The sequence below is a fragment of the Equus asinus genome, chromosome 12 (genome assembly GCF_041296235.1).
Source record: "Equus asinus isolate D_3611 breed Donkey chromosome 12, EquAss-T2T_v2, whole genome shotgun sequence".
Taxonomy (NCBI): Eukaryota; Metazoa; Chordata; class Mammalia; order Perissodactyla; family Equidae; genus Equus; species Equus asinus.
Genome location: NC_091801.1, coordinates 81,903,199 through 81,929,236, shown reverse-complemented (window position 1 = coordinate 81,929,236; position 26,038 = coordinate 81,903,199). Strand labels below are relative to the sequence as shown.

Below are 26,038 nucleotides of genomic sequence, written 5' to 3'. Positions count from 1 at the left end.
CAAGCTCTGGTACTGGGGACTTCACCCAGAGTGAGAGCGTGCAGACAACTGAAGAGAGCTGCAGACGGCCCCGGAAGGTCTTTCGCAGGGAAGGAGAGCAGGAAGGAGAATGACAGAGCACCTGTGAGGTGGAAGAGCCAGGTTCTTCCTTACTAACAGAAATGGAATCAAGCGTGGTCATAGATGCAGGCAGGTGGAGGAAGCAGTGATGGAAGATGTGCTGGTCTTCCTCTCTCCTCTGATTGCCCCTTTGTGCAACCTTTGGGGAGGGGGCAGGGGAGTGAGTGGTAGGGATTTGTGAGGAGAGGGGAAGACATGTTGGGGGCAAACGGGAAGACTTATTTGGGGATGTGGTAGCATGCTCAGCCATGGTGAGCGTGGTCGTGAGTGTGAAGGTAGCCTGCTTGGCTCCGTGTATGGTTTTTCCTTTGGCTGTTTGGTGCAGATGTGGAGAAAGTGGATAGATGGGTTTCACCTGGAGTGGGGTCTTGTCAGGTGACTACAAGAGGAGGAGAGAGGGCAATGGAACCATGGGTGCGTTCCAGGGAGAGGTTATTGGTCCAGACCAGGTATCAGCAAGCTGTGACCCAGCAGCAAGAATCTGGCCTGCTGCCTGTCTTTGTGTTACTGGAACACAGTCACTCTCTGTGTTTGTGGATCTCTCAGCCACTTTACCCCAAAACAGAGCTGAGTGGTTGTGACAGAAACCCATGGCCTACGAAGCCTAAAGTATTTACTATCTGATCCTTTTCCTTTGGTCTAGACCGTGGAATCTATGGCTGGAGAAGGTAGGTATGGACATAATTATGGGAGTTGATGGATAAAGAAAAAACTTACGTGAATAGATTGGCGTTTTCCAAGAGGTCAGAACAGGTTTTGGAGGGAGAGTGTTAGAGCAAGTGAGATTTAGCACGGCGAAATGGAGCATGTGTAATACCAAGGAGCACATGGCTTGTGGGCCCAGGGCAACAAGTTGGGAACCATGTGGAGCATTTCATGTACCCAGTAGGTGGTTATTAAGCAGCCATGGACCTGAAGGTTCCTCATGTCAGAGGGCAGGAGACCTGAAGTTTGCTCCCTTCATGGGATAGAGACAGAGCACCCAGCAGAGGCAGACCAGTGTCAAAGTGAGGCTGCCCACAGCAATGAGGACTGTTTCTGTTTGAATAGCATGTGAAGGCCACTGTTTCTACATGAAATTATTTATTTATTTACTTATTTATTTATTTTTGTGAGAAAGATTGGCCCTGAACTAACATTTGTTGCCAATCTCCCTCTTTTTTGCTTGAGGAAGATTCTTGCTGAGCTAACATCTGTGCCAATCTTCCTCTACTTTATGTGGCACGCCGCCACAATGGCTTGATGAGCAGTGCTAGGACCACGCCCGGGATCTGAACCTGCAAACCCCAGGCTGCTGAAGCAGAGTGCAGTGCGTGAACTCAACCACTACACCACCGGGCTGGCCCCTCTACATGAATTATTTTTTCTTTTCTAAGAATATCCCAGAGTTTCTGAATGAATGAGGATGCTGCTTTCTCTATGGAAAGTGAGGATGAGTATTGGCTAATTTCTGAGCCAAATGCTTCTACTGCTTTTGTTTTCTTGAGGATATTTTATGATAACCAGATGGGCTTTTTTGGCACCTGTGGATTTTATGAATAAATGAAAAAACATCTTCAAAATATATTCTACTCAGAACAGCATACTCTACAAATCCCACCGGGAGGTTGTTGTCTCCTTTTGCCTTTGTAAATATATTTTATTCTAGTTACATTTTATTGTACTTTATTTCATATACCTATCACAAGAGAGAAAAATGTATATTCAGCCTTAAGCATTAGTGTCTCTTTTGACAGTGTGCAAAAATGGACACATTCCTCGAGGAGACCTGTCACTAGATTTGGATGCTGAGCCATTGTGAGGCTCCTTATGACAGGGTTAGCGGGATGCAGGGTATACAGGACCATGAATGGTGTGCTGCAGAGCAGCCTGGCTGGTGAGGTTTTGTAGAAGCTCATATTAGGACTGACATATGTTGTTTGTCCCAGTTTTGCTGGGTACTCACTAATCTGACAGTCCTGAATTCTAGTTCTGGCTCTGCTTCTGATGAACTGTGCATCATAACTTACTAAGTTACTGATCTTCTCGGAATCTCAGCTTCCTCATCTATAGAACTGATAAAATCTGCCTACCTAGCAGGGTATGAGGAATAGTTGGATGGCATGTACCAAGTGCCCAGTGCTGTGCCAAGTGCATAGTGAGGAACACTCAGTTACCAACCCTTACTAGTATATTTGTTGTGACTGTGCTTTTCTTTTCCACCACTCAAATCCTGCTTTCAGCTGTCATTTCTCCCAATTGTCACCGTGGTTGTGATATAGCTGAATTCAAGCAAGAAGTATTATTTTAGCATACCAAATTGTGTTTCTGAATTGTCCACAGAGATGCTATTAATAGAAAAATTGAGCGCTATAAATGGTGACTATGAAAGCTCAATTTGATTCATGATGGCCTACCAGACTCATACGATTCTTAAATACCCTCTGTCCTCATGAATCCACTCAACTCTTTGGTCCTCCTACTGGGCTGCCTTCATCGGTTTGTAACTTTTTTGGTCCTGTCTTCCTATTAATTGCCATCCCAGTCTGTTCTCTGTTCTATTTGTGATAGCCTGTTGGCAGGAAAATTGGCCGAATGATTGAACAGAATTTTCTCCCCTCCACGTCGCCCCAGCTGGAGAGCTTCTCCTTCACAGGCCTTCCCTGTGATTTTCTTCCCTGCTCACTACGTTCATTCCATCTGATCTCTCGCCACTCTCTGCAGCTGCGCCTGTCTTCCCTCCAGCCCTGTCCTTGTATGGGCTGAGGGCTCATCTTCCAACCTTCCAGAGGCTGGCGTCTGCCTCCACCTGAGCTGGGGGCCTTCTGTCCCCATTTATAATTTATACATTACCTGTCTCCTTCATCCTCAGTTGGATTAGAGGGCAGAATTCTTTAGTCTATAATGAAGCTGTAGAGTAGCTTTTTAAGTGTTTTTCTGAGCTTGAAGATTATAGATTTTTGAGGTTTCTTTGAGGTTTTGAGGTTTTTCTGAAAAGGAGTTAAATTTCAGATATAATTTTTAGCCTTTTTTGCTAAGTGCCCACATCCTAGATCCTTCCAGTTCTAAGACATTGCAGAGTTGTATTTTTTATTGATTCCCTTGAGTTGGTTCCACTTTTAGAGCCAAGAAAACTGAGGTTTGTAGGGTTGTGTGACTTGCTCAGAGTCTCTCAATATGGCGGGAAAGATGACTTTAGGAAGGCTCCATCTGTATCTTTATGACATATGATTCAAAGGAAGACAACACTCCCTCCCCACGCCCTCCCCTCAATCTGTAGATCAAATCCATGGAAAGACTCCGTGTGACCCTTCCTGGGTCTTCTGTCCATCCTCTGGATCAGCCACTGTACATGGGACATTTCCATCTCTGGCCATGGCTGGATCAGGGCCACCCCTGGCGTAGAGAAGGAGCTGCTCTGTAAGGAAAAGAGGAGTGCCTGGCAGCCAGCAACCAGCTGTTCACTGCATCTTCCCATTACAGTCCAACGCCTTGAGACCACTTGCAGAAATGAGGAATTGAGCATTGTATAAATGTAAAATAGGATCGATATTTCCAAGGCAAAAAAGAATCTGAGTCCTTTGGGAGCTTACTGGCATTTGTGTAATTTGCTAATGATGGGAGCTTTCTCTAGGGAAGAGCAAAGTAGGCTGTATCCCAGATCCTGTGGGGTGTGTGTGTCTGTAGACAGAGAGAGGGAGATGACATGGCACTTAAAATCCCTTTGGGCACCAGGCCTTAACTCGGCAGAGGATGACCTAGGGGCCTGAGTGACATTTAGTGGTCTTCAGCATCATGCTCACTTACAAGCTCCGCTTACCTAGTTTCTAGGGTAAGATGCTGAAAAATATGGAGGTTGTTTTGCAAATGTCTGTGTTCATAATACTAGTTCCCTTCACAGCAGGCACTGTGGTATAGTAGAGAGGTTTTATAGATTGTGTTCATGGTGCTGGGAGAATGAGAAAAAGGAGAGAAAAAACTCAGTCAAACCTAACAGCTTGGGACTGAGTCTTTGCAAATGGGTCTTTTAACAAAGACACATCATGAAATTTCAACCAACCAGGAGTCGATTGTTAAATGTGACCTTGGGATGATGAAATTTTTGTTGAACATGGTGTGTAAACTAAGTATTGCATTTGACCCTGTAATTTATTAATTCATTTATTTAACATTTACTGATGGCTTATGATTTGCTAGAGCCTGTGCCAGCTACTGTGGGGGATTCAGTGATTGACATGAATTTCTTCTTCAAGGAGTTTATAGTCTGGTAAGGGATCTAAGACGTGCATAAATTGCTGTAATTATAATAGCTATTTTTGATGAATGCTTGCCAGGTATCAGACATCGTGATAAGCACTTTATATGCAGTAACTCATTCATTCTTCCAGATAATCCCACAATTTATGTGTTCTAGTTGTTCCCATTTTAGGGATGAGGAATTTAAAGCTTAAAGAGGCTAAGTAATTTGGTAAAGGCCACTCAGCCATAGGGTGGAGAAGCCAGGATTTAGTCCCTTGGCCTGTCTGACTCCCTACCCCGTGGCCCTGCCGTGTAGCCTGTCTTCCTGGATCCAGGGCTACATGCACTGAGCACAGGTCTCAGGGTAGACAAGGTGTTGGATCTCAGAGGAAGGAGTACTGGCTTTCAGCTAGGGTGACTAGCGGAGGCATGATGGAAGAGAATGCATTTGAACTGAGACTAAGAATTTGGGATATTGGGAGACACAATTAGAGGGAAGAGAATTGCAAACACATGCAGATGAGAAAACACAGGGCAGAATAGAGGGTGACAAGGAATATGTTTTGGTAGAAGAGTTGCCTGAGTCCAGTTGCAGGGACTGACCGGTTTCAAAGCTGGGCTCTGGTCCCTGTGAGGCTGCTTTCTTTCTAGTCTGCCCTTTACTTAGTGTGTCATCCTTTGGGGTCCCACTCAAAGCTTTTGGGACTTACCATCCATTCTCCTTGGGGGACACTGAATGCCAGTGTTCTTCCCACCTAGTCTTGTGAATATGTCAAAGGCTTTGCTTGTATTCTCAGCCTCTCAGTCAACTCCTCTGGAATCTGCAGGCACCTCTGGGGAAATTTAATGCTAGGCTCATGGCTCTGGATTTCCTTCTCTGCCAGATCGTGGCCCCATAGTTCTTCACTGCCTTGTTAGCTCTCCAGTGCCTTGAAGAGATTTTAAAACTACTTTGTGTTCTCAGTGGCTGACTTGGTCTGAGTTGTCTAGCCTGCTGTTATCAGAAGTAGAATCTCCTGAAGTTCATTTGTGTCTATTCAGTTTGAGCTGCTTGTGGGATGCGTCCACCCCTCTACCCACCCATCCATCCATTCAAGTTACTAAAAGGATGTCCCTTTGTGTGTGGTATTCTGCCTCGGATCATTTATTGCCCTGTCATGCATGGTCTTATGTCCTGGGATGAGTTATTGCCAATGTGACCTTAGGGAGATTATTCATTGATTTTCTTTAAAATGGGGTAAGTTTATAAACTATAAAGTACCTTACAGATATGAGTTGGTATCTTGCTAACCTCACTTTCTACCATTTGCCCTTTCTCCTGTGTCTGTTTCCATGCATCTGAAGTCAAAATTAATATTAACTTTGGCCTCTTGCACATGTTGCCTCTGGTAATTTGTTCTCTTGGCCTGGTTTACACTAGAAGTCTATCATACTTGACATAGGTATACTTCTCCTATATGTCAGATGGTTTCTCTTAGCAAACACCAAATACTTGAAAATAACTTAACAGACAATTTCTTTATGTTCTTAAATAATACAACTACAGTTACAGAACTCACTAATTCAGCTGGTGTCTTCTCTTTAGTTAGTTGGGAGTTAGTTAATTTAAATAGACTTATTTGCAAATGGAATGGTGTCCCAGAATAGTGAAAAGGTCAGACACATAAATGTGAGTCCCTTAGTTGAAAAATCACTTAAGTTTTTTGAATAAAAATGGAATTATATTTTTAAACCTTTCTATTGGGAAATTAAAAAAAAACGGATTCTGAAAGCCACATAAAACAAATGTATAGTTTCAGTTATTATAAGGTAACACCCTTATAACTCTCACCTGAATTAAAGTCTGGAACACTGCCGGCTATGTGAGTAGCCTCTCATGTGCTCTGTCTTTTCCCCAAAAGGAAACACTCTCCTGATTTTCAGTAATCACTTTCTTTTGCTTATTTATAGATTTATCACACAAGTGCTGCTCAATATAATAGTTTAGTCTTGCCCACTTAGTTAAATTTAAGTCTCTCTTAATGTACCCCCACTCCTTCCTTTTCCGTGTTATTTCTCTGTCGGAGAACCTGGGACATTTGACCTGAGGAGTTCTCTGCAGCTTGGGCTTCCTTGCTTCTGCACTCATGGTGCAGTTTACATGTTCTCCTGTTCTCAGAAGCTTGGTCAGCTTCATCTCTGATCCTTTGGCAAGTCTAAACGTGGTCTTGTGTTCTTCCATCAGGAGATAGGGAATGTCTAGTTGTTTCCCTTTCTGTGATGTTAGTAATTGCTAATGCTCATTGGCTAGATCAGTGGTTCTCAATCAGGGACAGTTTTGCCCCCTCCCACTCTTGGGGTTATTTGAAATTTTTGATTGTCACAACTTGAGGGGAGGTTGCTACTTGCATCTTGTGACTAGAGATGCTGCTAAACATCCTACATGCACAGGACAGCCCCAGCATAGAGATTTGTCCAGCCCCCAATTTCGGTAGCGTTGAGGTTGAAAAATCCTGGACTAGGTGTTGTAAAATGGTATTGTTCCAATTTTATAATTTCTTTTTCACTTGTTAGAATACTTTTATAAAGAGACGTGTTGCCTCAAGTATTATTTGGTTGTCCAGTGGTACAGTTCATATAAGAGATGGAATTTAAATGCTTGATTCTTTTGTTTACCAGTTTTCAGGATAATGGGTTGATTCTTATCCTCCACAGGTGGTCATTTAGTTGTTTTTTTAAAAAAGTGTTATTATGAACATGTGGATTAAATATGGATTTAAATATGGATTAAATATATAAATTGGATCCATTAAGTATGGATTTAAACATATTTGAAGAGTATCAATCAGTTGCAATTACTGTTGCTTTTTCAAGTTCAAATTGTCCCATCGTCAGCCAGTGGGCGCTTCTTCATGTTGGTTCAGAGACCTTTGACATGAGCCTAGTAGTCTTTGATAGTTTTCTTGCTATTTGGTTATGACAGGATGTTTCCAGGCTCATCTCGTACATTTCCTGCCACTGGCTTGGCATTATCCATTTCTTGAGAAGCTCTGGTTTCTTTTCGTGGGGAGTGGTATTTCCAGACCATGGCCTAGTCTCTAGGGATGCTCATTGTACCCTGTTGGTCATTGTTTCTAAGTCTCTTTAGGGGATACGGCTAGTTACTTATATATGCATATAATTGTGTATTTTCTTTTTGTTAAGCTAAAATACATTATGAATTCATACTGATGTTTCAATTCAAGTTCAAGAATACGGATTTTAAAATATTGTTTAATTAATTTTTTTATATTGCACGTGTGTCTGTCTCTATACTGAAAATCCTGGTTCTCGAGGACACAGGAACAGATAGAAATAGAACATCCCTTAATTACTCATTTGCTTTATCCTGCCTTACATGTGCAACAGTCTCACAATAATAATAATTCTACCACCATCAGCTTAATGAGAAAATTAGGAAAATTAATTTTGTACCTGCTCTTCCCATTCTCTTCCTATTTTTTTAATCAATCACTATGTATCTACATTCCCTGAGCATATAGCTGCTATATATTGTTCTCTCTTTTTAACTCTCTTTTTGTTTCATTCTACAGATTTAATGCTCACCACCAGTACTCATGTCAGTTGTTAGTATAGTAATTTTGATTGTTTAAACCTATCATCTAAGTGATTACTAAGGATAGTCTTGTGGGAACAATATTTTTTGAGTTCTTGCATGTTAACACTTTATTTGTGTTCTTTACACTTTAAAGTCAGTTTCAATGGATGTAAAATGTTTGGTTCACAATTTCTTTTCTCAAGTGTATTAAATATGTTACTGTATTTTTTTCTGTCTTCTTAAATTGTTACTGTCACGATCTGATGATAATTTGATTTTCTTTCCCTTTCAATTAACTTGCTGGTTTGTTTAGATACTTTTTCCTTAATCTTTTTTCAAAGAACTTTTTTCTTAAATTCCAGTATTTTTACAAAAATAAATTATTATGTTCGTTGATATTTTTAGCTTTGTGGTGTGCTTTCAGTATTTTATTTCAGATCTTTTTTTTTATTTCAAGAATTTTTCTTGAATTGTAGGTTTTAGTATTTCTCTTCCCTTGATTTGCTTTTCTTCTTTATATACTGCAATTATCTCTATATTGGGCCTTCTTTAATCTTCAATGTTTGTCATTTTATTTTGAATTAGTGTTTTTTTATTTTTTGATGAAAAATTTCCTCCTTTTTCTCATAAGGCATAATCAGTTGTTTATTTGCTCTTGTGTTCATGGTTTAGTATTCATTTCCTAAAAATTTTTTTAATTAAAAAATATTTTATTTGAAACAATTTTAGATTTACTGAAGAGCTGCAGAAAGTACAAAGGGTTCCTATATGCCCTTCCTCCAGGTTTTCCTAATGTCACCATCTTACATAAATAACCATGGTACTTTTATAAAGTGGGTTTTAATTTGTAATTTTTCCTTTGTCACCTCATTTGAGGATTTCTAATTCTGATTTATGTTTTTCTTTCATCTTTTATATCTTTGTATCATTTCCTTAATGTCTTTTAGCTTGTTTTGAAATAGAATCTTTCAGTTTTGATTATTTCTCCTGAATTATCTTTCTGGCATGTTTTCATTGTATATAAGAGTTTTATTCTGCTCTGCTTTCTTCTTCTTTTTATCTTCGATAACTTCGGATGGGGCTTGAAGCTGTTATGGGTTTGATGCTTCTCTCTCACTTGTTTTAGTAAGGTTAGTTTTGCAGGAGGAGGCATGGTCATGGTAACTTTTGACAGCTCCTGTTGTTGTGGCCTGGTGACTGAAATGCAGCGACTTGCTTTCTGAGGTTTCCTGGCTCCTTTTCCCCCTCCTGCGTTTATTTGGACCTTCTCCTTCCTTCATCTCTAATTTCTCTGTCTTAATTTCGATTACATTCATGGCTGCTTCTCCTCGGCCTGGACCCTTGTCCCGGCAGACAGCCTGGGTGTGTCAGTTTCAGGAACTTCCAGGGCTATCTTTCCCCGCCTCCCTCAGTCTTCCTCGTGGACTCTTTGCTTCCGTCTGCTTTTGGAATGGACAAGATTGCTCCCAATCAAGCCGTTTCCCCACTTGGCGTGCCGTGTTTTCCATGGAACACTTGCTGGGGATTTCAGGGTCTTCCTTGGCATTTTTCCAGGTGCCCCACCACTTCCTCTTCTCTACTGCACAAGCCCTGACACCAAAAAGGTCTTGGAGCTACTGGGGGTTGGTACTCACCTGCTTATCTATTGGGGGTGATGCTCTGTTGACCCCTGGTTTAGTTGTAACTGCGTTTTGGTGTTGCTGTCTGCTGCTCTGTCCACTTTATGTTGGGAGTCTGAGGAATTCAAAAACCATGCTATTGCCACCGTCTGGAATTGTATTTTGAGTTTGCTTTTTCTCTACTTAATGAAAGTCATTTAAAAATTAACTTATCATGGTTATGTTCCTAACAAATGTTTCTTCAAAATTGGCAGCTCTCTCCATCTAATTTAGAAATGGCTCTATTTTATAATTAGGTCAGTTTCTTTTGAGATGCAAAAGATACTTATCTACACTGTTGTCAGCAGTTTTTTCTCGTCTGAAAAAGCAAAGTTGGTGCATCTTTCTTCAAACTCATGCAGCTATTATGCTGTGCAAAGAGACCTTAAGTAAAACAGGGTATTGTGGGAGGGGCATGATGCGATTTACATTTCCATAGGCCAACTCTGACTGCTGTCGGGGGGAGTAGAAGGTAAAGGAACCACAGTGACATGGGAGAGCAGCCGGGAGGCCTCTTCATTAGTCCTGGAGGGAGGTGACAGTGACTCAGACCAGGGTGGTGCCACGAAAGCCATTTCTGGATATACTCTGAGAGCTAACAAGATTTCCTATTGGATTCGATTGGGCTCTGAGACAAAGAAAGGACTTTAGGATAAGTCCTGGATTAGACTGGTAGGTAATGTCACCAAGGAAGAAAAAGATCAGATGGCAGTGATCTGAGAGGTTTAGATAGGGTCCTGTAACAGAGAGCAGTGGCTTCTTCAAATTGGGTGAGGAGGTGGCCTTTAGACTAAGTTAAAGTGGCATGATGGAGCCAGCCACCCCAGTGGGAGGGGAGGCGATCCAGGCTGAGGGAGCAGCTCACACAAAAGCCCGAAGGTAAAGGTGGGCTGGGCATCAAGTGCTCCTTCCAGTTAATGTTTTGAATAAAAGCTTCTACATTAAAAAAATCCAGCTAACTTCTTACTTAGAATCTTTGCTCTTACCTTTTAGACGGGATCAGTGTGAGCGGCTTTCCACTGTGCAGTCCCTTTCGACAGGTCGTTAGGCCTCGAGCGGAGAGCAAACCTGTGAACCCACCTGAGGGCAGCAAGCCTGGAGACCCGAGCCACGTGAAGGTGAGTTGGCCTGCACACGCACAGTCTGGCAAGTGGCTTGTGCTCTTGGTTTCTGCCAAGACTTTTCGGAGGCAAAGTTTTGAGTATTTTTCAGAAAGGAATGGAAGTGTTATTTGATAATAGAACCGTGTTTGTGGAAAGCTAGCGTTTCAGTATTTTTTAATTCTGTGGAATGTTTTGGAAAGCAGTTACAATGAAGCTTGAGTGCATTGTGTTTTTGTGTTGCTAACTCTTGTTTCCTTGAAGCATTGGGAATTTGTGGGTTGAATCAAGGAATGCAATGATTAAAGTGGAATATTTCCTGCCTCTTTTCCTATTCATTTGAAAAACTTATTTATTGCATAATTATTCCCAGTTCAGATATTTATCCCATAAACTTTTCCTTAATCCTTTGGCACCTCCTTCCACTCATTGGTTTATAAGCACTAAGGAAGCCAAAATGAATCTACAAGTAAAGAGTGTCTATCAGTGCAAAGTTGAGGTCCCCTGGGACTTCAGTGTGAGCAGAGAGTCCTCTCCAAGGAACTCAAGGAGAGGCTGAACTGGAGCTCTAAGGTTTTGGGTCATCAGCATTTCGGAAAGCTCTGCCTGTCTGAGCCTGCCCAGGGAGAGTGTGTAGAGTGAGAGGACTAAAAGTCTAAGAGCCATGGCTGGGGTGTGGACAGCAAGGTTGCCAAAATGACTTTTCACATAGGCGTGTGTTCAGGCCTGGCCTTTTGGAGTACTGCTTACAACCTTGATGACAAAACTTAAGAGGGCATCGACTGATGAGGCCCATCAGAGGAGCCTGGCCAAGCTTGTTGTGAGTCAGTGGTACCACGAATTTTGAGGAATTGGGGCTCTCTGATGAAAATAAGATGAGGGATGGAGGAACACGGACACTGAAGTGAGGTCACAGCTAGAGGGAATAAGCGGATTTTGGTGGACAGAGGTCTTACTGAAGTTATGAGGAGCTAGGTTTTAGGGGAGAGTCTTCTCCATTTAGGGCCCTGCAGTAAGGAGAGAGGTTGGTGGTGTGGCTGGGAACTCTCCATCACGGGGCATATTCACACAGAAGCCTGATCGCTATGTCTTAGGGCTCTTGCGTTAGCCAAGGGGACTGGGATGTGAGAAGATGCTTCCCACTGGATGGTGTGAAGGCACAGAGGCCTGAAACAGTGACACAAGCATGGAACTACAAAGTATTTGATGCTGTTGGGGGTAGATTTGTGGCAGGGAGTGATGGAGGAGACTCTGGAGAAGTGACTTCCTCATGTCACCTGCAGCCTTCCCGCAGCCTCACGCTAACCGACACCAGACTGTCCTTGTATCTCTCCTTCAGGTTCAGCCCCTCAGCATCATTCAGCTTGCCTCTGCGGTTCGGCTCCTCCACTGTGTGGCCTTCTCCCACAGGATAAACTCTCAGAGTTTGGGGTACATTTCAAAATCCAGGAGATCGTTGTTCATACTTGGTTGGGTAATGGTGGCTATGGCATGGATTTTGTTTTCTTCAATTGGGTGGTGCAAGGCTGAACGCGTTGTTGCTTTTATTTTTTTGGGTGATTACAAATGTGTATAGATTTAGGTGAATGTTTGTAAAACTAATTATTTAAATATAGTTACCATTTACTGAGTAGGTCCTGTGTGTCAGGCACTTGTATATAAACTGTCCTTTTCCATTCTCATGACATCCTTTTGAGTAGGAACCATGGCTCCAAGAGGTGATGTGACAGTCTCAGTCACCCACTCCAGTCTGTGTCTGCTGCACTGTGACACCTTCTTTCCCTCCACCACCCTCCTGAATTTTTCTTGTGAACAGAGTCCTAAAGCACCTTGATTCTGCATTCAAGGTCCTTTATGAGTCACCCCGCTGGCCTTTGCAGTTTGTAGGTTCTCTCTGTCTCAGTATTCCCATTTACCTCTCAGCCACACTGTAACTTCTGCCACTTTCCTCAGACAGCCTGGGGACCCTTCTCCACTAACTTCTTATCAAGAAACTGGAAGGGAAAGAACTAGCATTTATGGAACGTGCTCTGCCGGCCAGGGCCTGTGCCATGTGCCGCACATTCAGAAGTTTAGTCAGTCTCTACAAATGTCCTATGAGGGAAGTTTAGGGAAGTTACATGACTTTCCCAAGTTCACAGAGTTAGCAGGTGGTGGATTAAGGGTGTGAATCCACGTTCCTTCTACTAATTTTATGCTAGGGTTGGACCCCGAGGAGGATAATATCCCACGTGTGGAGTCTGAAGGGGGCATTCCAGGTGAGAGACCCGGCACCGTCCAAGGCAGGGGTGTGTGAGGCCTCTGAGAAGGGGGAGAATTCAGTTTGTCTGAGGTCTCTGGTGGTGGAGGTGGTGCTGGGCTCAAACCTGTGAAATTATGCACCTGTTCCTGGTGGTTAAGATCTGACTTCTGTGCTCCGTGGAACTTCTGAGGAGCGGTGCAGGAGTTGTGTGAGTGAGTGACTTATGGTGCTGTCGTGTGTGGGCCTCCATCGCTCGGGCCTCCTGGCACTGCTGCGCTTGCTGCAGAGTCCTTCTTCCCAAAGCAGGAATGATGTGATTTAATTGGAAACGTGCTAAACCTGTAAAATTATCACCGAGGAATGGTGTAGTCATGGAAACAAGTAATTCAGCGAAAGCAGCTTCTAGGGAGCCCCTCAAGAAGTGGGAAGAGATAACATGTGTTTCTTCAGATTTCCCAGAAAGACTCCTTTCCCTGTCCAGCTAGCACCAGTCATGTCTGTCCATGTTCATGACTGTTTTTTTTTTTAAAGATTGGCATCTGTGCTAACAACTGTTGCCAATCTTCTTTTTTTTTCCCCCCTGCTTTTTCTCCCCAAATCCCGCCAGGACATAGTTGTATATTTTAGTTGTTGGTCCTTCTAGTTGTAGCATGTGGGATACCACCTCAGCCTGGCCTAGTGAGAGGCGGCATGTCTGCGCTCAGGATGCAAACCGGTGAAACCCTGGGCCGCCGAAGCAGAGCATGCGAACTTAAGCACTTGTCCATGGGGCTGGCCTCATGACTGGTTTTTTTTTGTGTGCCTTGTGAAGAATCTCCTAGGATTGAAAATGGGGATTGTTGGAGTGGTTGCATATTAGAAATGATATTCCTGTAAGCCAGTCTCTACAGTATGGCCTCTCTGACCCTCAGTTTCCCCATCTGTAAAATAGAATAATTAAGCTTCCTTCATAGGGTTGTTATGAGGCTTAAATAATGGAAGAACCTGGCAGGGAAAAGAAATAAAGCTGGGTCAAATCAAGAAATAATAACGAACTGGGCCTTCATTCTTGTTTGTGAAGGTAAAAATTGAGTCTGATCAGTAGCTGCCCTCGTGGTTGTTAACAGCAGTCTTGGTGTTGGCACGCTAACAAGGTCACCAACCTGGTGTCATCGTTGGTCAGTTACTTAGAATTGCTTAGCCCTGTTTTCCCCAATGACAGTGAGCCTAGTACCCACCTTGTGAATTAGATACTATGGGTGCACGATGTGGCAGCGAGAATGGAACATGGCGAGAGCCCTCCCTAGAAGTGCCAAAGCTCAAGGACGCCCTGTCCCCAGCTGGGACTGCAAAAATGCCTGGGGAACAAATGGAAGGCTTCTCATCTGAATTGGCCTCTGCTGAGTGTGTCACTTGAGGCTCCCCACAGCTTTGCCCATTGGAAGCATCCAGCTTACAGCCTCCGGGGCTGGACCCCACAGAAAATATGGGAGCTGGCCGAGCCCTGGAGCATAAAGCACTTTGAGAGGCTGTAACAACTGCTGAACAGACAGAGAGCCAAATCCAGCGTAGATCACTGCAGCCATTTATCATAGTGTGTGTTCTGGCTGCTCCATCTACAATATTGCTCTGTAAACACTTCACACCTGCTTATAGCCGGCTGAAAGGCAATTTGGAAATCCTAACAAAACCAAAGCTTGCCAGGAGGTGGGGGAGCCAGGCCTGCCTTTGTTCTTTGTGCACATTTGGTTTTGGGAAGCTTGTTGGTATGTGCCCACCCTTGTCAACGTCTTGTCTTTAAAAGTATCAGAGAATAGGTATAATAGCCACAGCCATAATAGTAGCAGCTTCCTTCCTGGGCATCTCCCATGGGAGCCATGTATTGTGCTGGCTGGTTCTTGCGAGAACTAGGGTTTGAACCTAGAGTCTGGGTGCTCATACACCTGCACATCCTGTGGTCTCTCATTGCTGCTCTGAAACCCTACAGAGTCCATCCAGTGTCCCAGTAATTCATTTAAAATGCCTGAGCCTCAGTTTCTTCATCTGCAAATTGGGGAGAAAAATCTTTTTCTCACAAGGTTGTTAGTGAAGATTCATTGAAATAATACTTGTGCAGGTGTTTTATTAAAAACAATACACATGGGGCCAGCCTGGTGGCGCAGTGGTTAAGTGTGTACATTCTGCTTTGGCGGCCCGGGGTTCGCTGGTTTGGATCCTGTGTGCGGACATGGCACCACTTGGCAAGCCATGCTGTGGTAGGCATCCCACATATAAAGTAGAGGAAGATGGACACGGATGTTAGCTCAGGGCCCATCTTCCTCAGCAAAAAGAGGGAGATTGTCAACAGTTAGCTCAGGGCTAATCTTTCTCAAAAATCAAAACAAAACAAAAACAATACAAAAAAACCCCCAATACACAGTTTGGGGAAGAGGGACAAAAATGGGCGTTGCCTGAATGTACAAGTTGAAGGGTTGGCTGACGGCTTCTCCAGAACTTCCTCCACCTGTTTAGAGAGCAGACAGAGGCTGGACCTCCTCTCATCCAGGTGCATCACACACCCACCGTGACAGAGCCCACTTGGCCTGCATCCTGCCTGCCTGTCTGCAGATGCGCCATATGGCGGCCTGCGTTCTAAAATTAGAAAGTATTTTGAAGTGAAGGAAAGTGAAAGCACAACATATCAGTTGTGGGATGCCGCTAAGCACTACTCCTGGGGAAATTTATAGTACTTAATGCCTATGTTGGAATAGAAGAATGATCTCAAATCAATAGACCTTAGCTTCAACTTCAAGAAAGTAGGAAAAAAAATGCAGAAATCAAATCTAAAGTAAGTAGAAAAGGACATAATAAAGATCAGAGCAGAAATCAATGAAATCAGAAACAACCCAACATAGGCAAGAAAAATAAACACTTGTTCCTGGAGAAATTAATGAAATTTAACAACTTCTAGCCAGATTGACCAGAGAGACAAGACACAAATTACATGTATTAGGAATGAAAAAGGTGCTATCTCTACAAATTCTACAGATATTAAAAGGATAACAAAGATATTTTATGAATAGTTTTATGCCAATAAATTTGAAAACTGAGATGAATGGACAAATTCCTTGAAAGACACAAAATATCAAAGGTTACTCATAGAAATAGGTAATCTGAATAACCCTATATCCATTCAGGAAACAATTTTTTGTTAAAACCTTCCCATAGAGAAAGTTCTAGGCGTGGATGATTTTATTACGGCATCTTAACAAACATTAAGGGAAGAATAATATCAATTTTGTGTAAACTTTTCTTTCAGGACACTTGAAAAAGAGTCAATATACTCCTAACTCATTCTATGAGGTCAGCATTACCTTGATAGCAAAACCAGACAAAGAGATTATGAAGACAACAACAGCAAAGACCCCTGAACATAGACACAAAAATTTTAAGCAAGATTTTAGCATGTCCTATTCAACAGTATGTAAAATATTGACCAAGTGGGGTTTATCTGAGGAATGCAAGGTTGGTTCAACATTAGAAAACCAACAAATGTAATTCTCCGTATTAACAAACTGAAAAACAGAAAGCTACATAAGCATGTCAATGGATGTAGAAAAAGCATCTGACGAAGTACACTATCTATTTCTGATAAAAGCTCTCAGCAAACTAGAAATGGGAGGAACTTCCTGCAAACCCATATAGCTCCCGTTGTACTTAAAGGTGGAAAACTGAGCATGCTTTCCCAAGGGCAGCCACACCAGGCTACCCAGCCTGACTCTACAGCACGCGTCTTCGTTTGTGGGGCTGTTTACTTTGATTGGAAGTTCTCACTTCCTTTGACTCCTGGCATGTTCCCCAATCCTCCTTCAGGACCAAACTCTGGTGTTACCTTGTGTGTCAAGCCTTCACAGGTGGCACAAGCAGAGCAAGGCACTCCTTCCTGTGTCCCCACCCTGCTTTCCATTCCCACCTCTATTGTCATTCTGTACAACATTCTGTACAATAAAGGAAATTTCTTCTCACTCAGAGTAAAGTCTAACTTTGACAACATTCAGATGATATATGTCATGTTAAATATTTTATATTACTTTAGCCTTTACAGTAAAGAACTGTGGGATGTTCATAAACTTCTTATAGACTTTATGGACTGAATGGAAGAGTCTGCTAAGAAAACTTACAAGCAAATGCATTCAAGTTTAAAACAAAAAACCTATGTTATGCAACAAATAGCATATTTTCTTAATCAAGCTGTGTTACAAATGAAAAATCATTCCATGAGCTTTTGGGGCCTCAGGGCAGCAGAATTAAGGTTCCCATCAGCTGGGAGGAGAAAATGTATTAGATCTTGTTCACTGATCATTTGCACATTCAAGGATGGCGAGCAATTGACCATACACAGGCAGGAGAGATGTGCTGGCCAGGGAGCCTGGGAATGTGACCCCAGGGAGATTTAGCACTTTAAACGGTATTTACAGATTACGTCTCCCATGACTACAACTTCATATTATTCAAGTGGAAATTACTGAACAGCTTGGAAAGATTAAATAATATGCCCAAGGTCAAGCAGTTACTAAGTGAAAGTTAAAATTCAAACCCAGATATGTCTGAATCCAAAGCTTGTGCTATTTCTAAGTTTCCAAACTTATTATTGGGTGCAAAACATTCTGTATTGACTGAAGCCATATTTATAGAGCAGTGAGCATAAGCTTTTTGCCTATTTGACCCTCAGTTTTCAATCTGTAAAATGCAGATAATAAGACTTTCTCTTGGGCTATTGTAAGAAGGAAAGTGTCTGCTATTAGCCCTGGTAGATAAGAAAAGCTTACAAAACGGCAAATCCAATTCAGTTCCAAATTATTTCTAATCTGTCCCAGTAATAGTTACAGAGACTGGGAATTTCTTTCTACAAAGTTTAAGCATAAAAGCTTCAAAGGAATCCTTTAATCTGCTCAGCAATTTCAAAACTTAATAAGAAATTTAGCCGAAAGAGACGTGGAAAGAGTCTACTGCATGTGGAATTCTAAAACAAATGTTAAGGAGAGAGGTCAGAAGAATGTTCCGTGAGCTTCCGTGATGGTTTTAGGGCTTTTCCCTTCCATGACAGTCATTTATTCCTCTGAACCCCTGTAACATTTCATCCAGTTCATTCATTCAACAAATATCTAGTGCGTAACTATTACATGCCCAGTTCTGGATGGTGGGGTCTATAGCAGTGACAAGATGAGGTTCCAGAACTTACCTTCTGGCAGAAGAGAGAAACAATAAACAGACAAATGGCAGGTTGTCAGAAGCGCTGTGAGGGAAGGTAAAGGAAGAAATAGGATGGCGACTACTTGATATTTTGGGTAGAATTGTCAGCAAAGGCCTCTCTGCAGAGATAACCATAGAAGCCTGTCGGAGATGCATGCGCACGGTCTGTCAGTGATGGTTTACCGTCCTGAAGCCAGGACATTATTTGGAATCTCAATATCAACTGCCAAAGTATTTAATTATTACATCTGTCTTTTTATTTTTCCAGTCGATTGTGAGTTAAGCAAAGCTAAGGATGATACCTTATTAATCTTTGCATTTTCAGCTCCTGGTACAGGGGCTGATACATAACAGGCTCCAGTCAATGTCAAATGAATGAACAAAAAAATGAAATGGCTTCTAAAGAATTGCTGTGTGCTCTCAGTTCCCTTTGCTATTAATCATGTGCTACATTGGATCATACCAATCAATGCCTTAAGGCAGTGGTTTGTAAACGTTAGCGTGCATCTGAGCCACCTGGGGGCTTGTTAAACCTGGGTGCTGGGCCCCATCCTCAGAGTTTCTAATTCGGCTGGTCTGGGTGGGGCCTGAGAGTGTGCATTTCCAACAAGTTCCCAGGTGATGCTGCTGCTACTGGTGTGGGGACCACATTTCAAGGACCACTGCCTTAAGGTATGAAATGTTTTAAAATTTGTTTTGCATTTTTCATTGTCTGTAGGAGGAGACTGTAAGCATCCATCAGAACAGTTCTGGACCTTTCTGATGTCCCTCAGAACCTATGATGTCATTCATAGGTTAGCACTTGGTAAATTGTCTCTAAGTAGCTCAGTTTGAGGTACCCCAGTGACTGATTTATAGCACCTGGATTCCTGGGAAGGAAGTTCTATAAATATTTGTGATTAAATCTTTACATAAACATATAATTAAATCTAGGCATTAAAATACTTATTTGGGGAAAGTCAAGAAGTGCCTCTCTAGGAAGTGCATAAATCTGCCAGCCTTGCTCCAGTCCAGGGCATTTCCCCAGGTTGAGGTTAATGGCGGCACAGTTCAGGGGTCTCAGAAGTCCTCAAGTCTTTGAGTGCCTGACTGTGTCGCTGAGAGAGCCTGGTGCTTCCCCTGCAGGTCCATGGGTTCCCAGGCACCTTCTCAGTTCTGGGCAGGGCTGTGAACTGTTATCTCGAAACCAGCTTCTGCTGCTGCACTTCAAGTTCATGGCGTGAGTGATCTGAAGACAGTGGGGGAAAAACACACAGTAGAAGAAAATGTGTACTTTCATCGCATTCTTGCCAAACAGGGAAATTGAGTTAGATCAGCTATTCAGAATGACTGACAGAAAGCAAATATGTTTGCTTTGGGTAAGGAAATGGCAATTTCAGACCATGAAATTTGGGGCCCAAGAGTCCTTTCACAAAATGTGCTGTCATACACATTTAGGTGATTTCATTAGTCTCTAAAAAATCCAAGAGAGTTTAAAAGCAACCACATTGAACAAAAGAATTCTGCCCCCTCCCCCAACCCAGAAATATCTCCACTATTGAAACAGACAAAACAAAGGAGAAAAAGATTCTTTGGCATGAACCTCTGCTTTTTACCAGCTGTGTCACAGTGGATGGGTTACTTCAACTCATCTGTGAAATGGAGATAATCCTTAGTCTATCAAAAGGAGCTCTCAGAGTGCAGCAGGTTACACAGAACCCAGGAACTGGGCCAGGCTTCCACGTTCCCTCTCCAGTTTGCACTTTCCTATGTTATCTTGTCATCACTTGATGGAGTCATTCGCAGTTTACTGGCCTGTTGCCCCACTAGACTCCAAGCTCCACAAAGGCAGAAAGAACTTCTCTTTCCTTCTTCCTGCTCAGCAGAATATCCAGCACGTGCTGGGTGCCCAGTAAATGACAGTTATACTAAAAGAATCAAGAAGACTGGGGAAGGAGGTAGGTGAAAGGAGGAGGAGCCGGCTCAGCAATAGAGAATGGTGAAAAGGCATTGCAAGCTGAGGGGCCAGCCTGAGCACAAGCAAGGAGGAGTGAGCTTCTTTTATATGTTTGGAGGAATTCCTCTGAAGTATGGCAGTAGAAGATGAGCTAAGAGAAGATGAGACGTGACCACGCGGTGAGGAGTCCTGAATGCCACTTTAAAGATCCAGATTATGTAATGTGGGCCATGGGAGCCACCTTGACGCTGTACGGGAGCAGTATCACCATGACCCACCCCTGACCTGACATTGTTGGCTTTGCAAACCGAAACTTGAATATTCCGGATTTTCTTCCTTGTTCTGCCAAGGAAGTCGGGATACAGAGAATTATCTGATGTCCATCTCAGAGTAGGCATAAGACATCCTATGACAAAGAAAATCGTTGCTTTATAAATAACAGACCCTGAAGAAAATTTTAAGACAAGGGAAGCAGGAAAGAAAATGTAAGACTAGATACACAAAGAGTTGTTAGATGCTGTAGGAAAGGCTTTGCCTGACTTTGCAAGCAGTTCTCTAGCTTAGAGGGCAATTATTGTATCTTTCTGAACCTTCTAGTCCTCTTTTGCTGAGAGTTTTAAAAAAATCAGGAATGGATATTAGGTTTTCTCAAATGCTTTTTACGTGTCGTTTGAGATCATGGTATGGTTTTTCTTTCCTAGTTTGTTAATACAGTGACTTATACTGATAGGTTTTAGAATGTAAAACCAACCTTGCATTCTTGGGATAAACCTCACCTGGTCTTGCTGTCGCATACTTTTTAGTCTCAAAAACATATGAAATACTTAAAATAAATCTGACAAAAGATGTGAAGGATCTGGGCACTGACATTGTCAATAGGGAAGACGATGAGAGTCTGCAATAAGACAGACGAAGTGGAGGCCACAGAGAAGAGTGGCTGCATTTGAGAGGCTTCTCCTGGGTAATAGCAATGCTACTGGGTGGTATGAATCAGGGTCGAGAGTGGGAGGTGAACTCACAAGACTGGCTGCAAGCTTTGGGTGGAGGCTGACTCCTCACCCGAGATGGAGAGTGTAGAAGGAACGGGGAACCACGTGTTCTGATTATGTTGTCCAGACCTACCAGAACTGCCCGTGAGGATGGGACTTAACCAGAATCTATCCCGCTCCTGGGCCGGGGCTCCTCTTACTCATCTGTATTCTTATCAATGTTTGAGTTGTTCTCCCTAATTTTTAACTTATTACCTCTGTCACCTTGGGCAAGTTACTTAAACTCTCTGTGCCTGTGTCTTCTCATCTATAAAATGAGAATAACAATAGTCCCAGCCTCATAGGATTGCTGTGAGATAGATGAATTGTTGTGGGTTGTTGAGAACCCCAACTAGTACATAGAAAGTGCTCAGCATTATTCTTATTACTCTGAAATTCAATGGCAACTCTGCTCTTGCACACAAAACCACATCCATTTGCCCACCTCACTTCTGTCGGTCATCCCATTTTCATTTTCAAACTCTCGCAGAGGGAGCATTCCAGTCTTACTCTGGTAGGTGACTCTTGGTGTCCAGAGCACTAGAGGGGAGAGTGCTACAGAAGCATTGCATCTAATACCAGTGGCTCATCTCTCTACGCCATGCAGCTAAGAGCACTGATTTTCATTGCACTAGAAGTTAGCTTCAAAGTGAAAATACAACTGAAAGTTGGAATTTCTTGTGGAAACAATACAGAACGTAAGAACTGAGACATGTCAGTGTTTTCGCGTGCTCCGAGAGCGGTCACAAACCAGCTCTGACATTTCCAAACACCCAGAAGAGCGATGGAGAAAGGTGCCCTCTTTGAAGCTTGTTCAAATTGCCTTTTCCCATGGGGAACCATTAGCTGCTAAGGTAGTGGTAATTTGTTATGCAGCAGTAGAAAATTAATCCGGCCAAGGACGGTGCTAGGTGCTTCACATAAAATGTGCTCTACATCTTGCCAACAACCTGTAACCTTTAGATATCTCCACTTGGAATGGGGAAACTGATGCTTAGGACAGATGCTTCGTAAGTTAATACAGCTAATAAATGGTGTCTTGTGCTCCAGACCCAGGCTTGTCTCAGTCCAAACTCTTGCCCACAGTGTTGGAACCTCCCGAGTTCTTTCCTCGGTGCCATCCCCACTCTGCTGTAGCTCTGATGGTGTTGTCTTATGGTAAGTGTGTTTACTTTGTCCTTCCCACTGGACACAGAGCACTGCTGGAGACACTGTTTTATCTGTACCTGCACTGCTGGTGTCCTAGGGTAACGCGTAGCTTCGCCATGCCAGGCCGCCATCTCCTCCCATCCCTGGCTGCTCTCCTTTCTCGCATTCTTCCCTCTTGAGTGGGAGTCAAATGTGGTGTGTAAAAATGTCACCAGCATCAAAATGACTCAGTTAAAGTATGACTTTATTTTCACATTAAATATCAAGACCTGTCATCTGACAAAATGTATAAATGACAATGAGGTACAATGTTTGAAATTAGAACTGTTCTGGGGAATCAGATATTCGGTAACAGTAATACAGTAGGCATTGAACAAGTGAATGAAAACTAACTGTGATTTCTGGAAGAGTATAAAATAAAATTTGTCAAGTATCAGTTGAGTGGTAAAAAAAAAATCAACCGAGGCGTCCTTAGAAGAATCCAGGAGCAGTGTAGTTTTACATCAAGCCAGGTCAGTAGGTCAGTGGTGTTTAGCTAGGAAATAGGAGACAGAAACCCTTCCCTCAAGAAACTTAATCTGTCAAAGTCCACAGGGACCTAATATTAATAAAATTCCACAAAATAGACATGCTGGAACTGTGTAAATGAGCGCAGAGTATCACCATTGTGAACATTACGTTGCGGCCTCCGGGGTCCACACTGCAGTTTAGAGGAGGCTGGCTCAGCAGGCTGGGAGACACGGCCTGCAGGTTTGGCGGGGCCGCGATGGGGCTTTAAGACTATTTTGCGTTTGGATGTGTTAGAGAGGGGGTGTGCTTCCCAGTCCTCCCCAGCCCACCTCTCCCTGAGGCCTCATAGCTTCTTCTTGCCCATCTCCCTTGGAGGGTATGAGAACTTCTGACGCCATATGTGGCATTCCAACAGTATGGATGTCTCCAGAGAGGACTCTGGGATGCAGAATATGATGTTTATTTGAATCTCATCCTTTTAAAAAGGGACCTTTTAATTGTAGAATAGTTTTAAATTTACAGAAATCCACAAAGATTTAGCAAATTCCCATGTGCCCCTCACCAGTTTGCCCTGTCGTTAACGTCTTACATGACCACCACACATTTGTCGCCATCAGAAACCCACGTGGGTGCAGCATTATTAACTAAACTCTCTCCTTTATTCGAATTCCACTAGTTTGTCCACCACTGTCCTTTCCCTGTCCCAGGATCCCATGTGGGATACCTGATGAAATTCAGTCTTCAGGTCTCTAGTTGGTGGCCACTTCTCAGTCTTTCCTTGTTTTTGTGACCTTGACAGTTTTGAGGAGCACTGTTCAGATACTTTGCAGACCGTTCTTCAACTTGGGTCTCTCTGATGACGTTCTTCTAATGAGAGAGCGTCGACGTGTCCTCATCACAGCGCATTGCTGATGTTGACTGTGATCACCTGGCTGGGGAGGTGTTTGCGGGGATAGCTTCATACTCGATTCTGTGGAAGCAAGTTACCAAGTGCAGCCCAGGCTCTCGGGCGGGGTCGGGGGGAGGGAGAGTGGCACTTAGGCTCCACCTTCTGTGGGCGGTATCTGTAGGAATTATTTGGAATTCTTCCATCAGGAGGATTTGCTCTGGTGTGGTGCTGCTTCTAGGCCCTCTCAGCTGACAGAGCTAGGAAATGGATGTGTGTACTAACCCATGTGTCTACACATATCTGTAATTATGTATTTATCCATCGGTTACGTTCACATCTATTTAAGTTAAAAATGAGTTCACACTGATGTCTGACTTGATCCCGTCCCACCCGGTTCCTTCTTGTTTATCTGGACCTTCCCTCTCCAACAGCAAGAAACCTGGCCCAACATCCACTTTCTTGTTTGTTTGACCCCCGTACACGTGTAAAGCAGTTTCAGAGTTGTTCATCTGTACCCCATGAGAAAGAGCATTACCAACTCGAGTGCAGGGTTTCTGGGTGGTTCCTTCTGTGTGTACCCTACAGTTTGCAGTCAAAACGTTGCCTCCCAAAGTTCCTGTCTCTTCTTTTTGAATATTCATTTCTGCATATGTTTTAAATTGTACATGTATATAATTTAAATAAATGTGCATATTGAAGATGCTTTCTGAAAAGTTTTTTAACTCATAGGGGTGTGTAATAAAAAATTAGGATCTATGGATAGATTATGGTTCAGATATAAGGCAGGAATATTTACCTTTGGGATGAATTATGTTTATTTGTATAGCTTTACCTTAGTAATTTATTGATTTGAACAGGTGTTTATTGGAAACAGCATAATACAGTGGAAATAGCAAGGATTCTGGGGGTTAGATAGCCCTGGGTTCCAATTCCGTCTTGGTCACCTACTAACTGTGTGGTATCACGTGAGTTAATTAACCTCTCTGACCAATGTTTTCCACCTGTAACATTGGTTAATGTGCATCTCACAGGATTCTTGTATAGATTGGAATACTTTGCATTCTGGTTGTTCAAAGTATGGGCTACCAATTAACAGCATCCATGTTCCCTGGGAACCTGTTGGAAATACAGGCTCTCAGGCCCCACCCCAGACCTCCTGAAATTGGTATCTGCATGTTCACAATATCCCCAGGGGATGCTGAGGTTTGAGAAGTTGTGAACCAAACAAACCCCGAGCTCCCCTGATTCTTCTTCATTCTTACCCTGTTTCAGGCCTTGGCTGTGCCGGCATCTCCTCCAGGAAGCCCTCACTCACCCACTTGCCATGCGCTTTCTATTGCAGCATTTAGCCTACCCTACCTTCTAGAAGTCCTTCTCGCCATCGTATTCTCCATTTCCAGCACAGGGTCTGGCACGTTGAATGTGCTCAATAAGCATTTGCCGAATATAAGAATGTTCTTGGTCCTGTGCCAAGTTCTGAGAATACAAGAGGAAAGAGATGGTCCCTGCCATTCGGGAACTCTGCCGTGGAGGGGGCCGACTTGAAATGGACAGCAGTGTTGCATGGTCACGTGCTGGATGCTGTGCCTGCCTGGAGAAGGGAAGCGGAGCCGCTTTCCCTACAGGGGTGTTGGCTTCTGCGAGGCTGGAAGAACAGCCAGCAAATACATCAGCCTCCTCCTCACTTCACTGCACAGGCATCTCAAGGAAATTGCTGCTCTCTTGCTCTTGAATGTTTGCCTTGGATGCACCGGCAGGTGCAGACCGGCTCCTCTCAGGTGCCCTGCAAGCTTCAGGGAAAGACTCCTTCTGGGCCTGGGACCACTCACTCCGTCTGTCTTCAGCCTGGGATGCCTCCCCTCACGCCAAATCTTGATTTTTCCCCTTTTGTTCTATGTTCTTTTGTTTTATGTTCTATGATCTTAAAGAGGTACAGCTATTTTAAAAAGCAACACGAAACTTTAAATGAAATATCCCTAAGGGTTGGATTGTAGCCTGAGTGTTATTACATGTCTGGTGAGGAAAGAGGAAATTAAAACGCTCGTCACTCTGTTTCATCTGGAGAGTCCTTGATACCGGGGTGGACAGGCCCCAAAACAAGCCTACATACAGTGCAAGAGGAAAACCCACCCTGGGCTCGAGTCCAGGTTTTGTTCCCCGATTCCTGTGTCCTTGGGAAGGTCACTGGGCTGCTCTGGGCCTCAGGTTTCTCATCTGCAAAGTGGGAGGGTAATGGCTGCCCTGCTTTCTTCACAGGCCTTTTGAGAGAGAGGGTTCACTCGCCTGGTGCCAGGGGTAGAATTTGTGGCTCCAGGTAAGCACCGGAGGCAGGCCTGGATGCCCCGTTTCCCTTTCGCAAAATGAGAACACGGTAGCTTCCACGTACTGGGAACCAGCTTT

General features: G+C 43.3%; 1 protein-coding gene across 13 annotated transcripts in view; it reads left to right on the top strand.

Annotated features, from left to right (window-relative positions):
- Window positions 1-26,038, top strand: part of TRAPPC9 (trafficking protein particle complex subunit 9) — a 623,416-nt gene that overhangs the window by 200,796 nt on the left and 396,582 nt on the right. For all 13 annotated transcript variants that reach the window (XM_044781131.2, XM_044781133.2, XM_070481660.1 and 10 more), the window contains one exon: window positions 10,567-10,691. In XM_044781131.2, coding sequence (XP_044637066.1) covers window positions 10,567-10,691 — 125 coding nt within the window. The remainder of the gene's footprint in view (window positions 1-10,566; window positions 10,692-26,038) is intronic.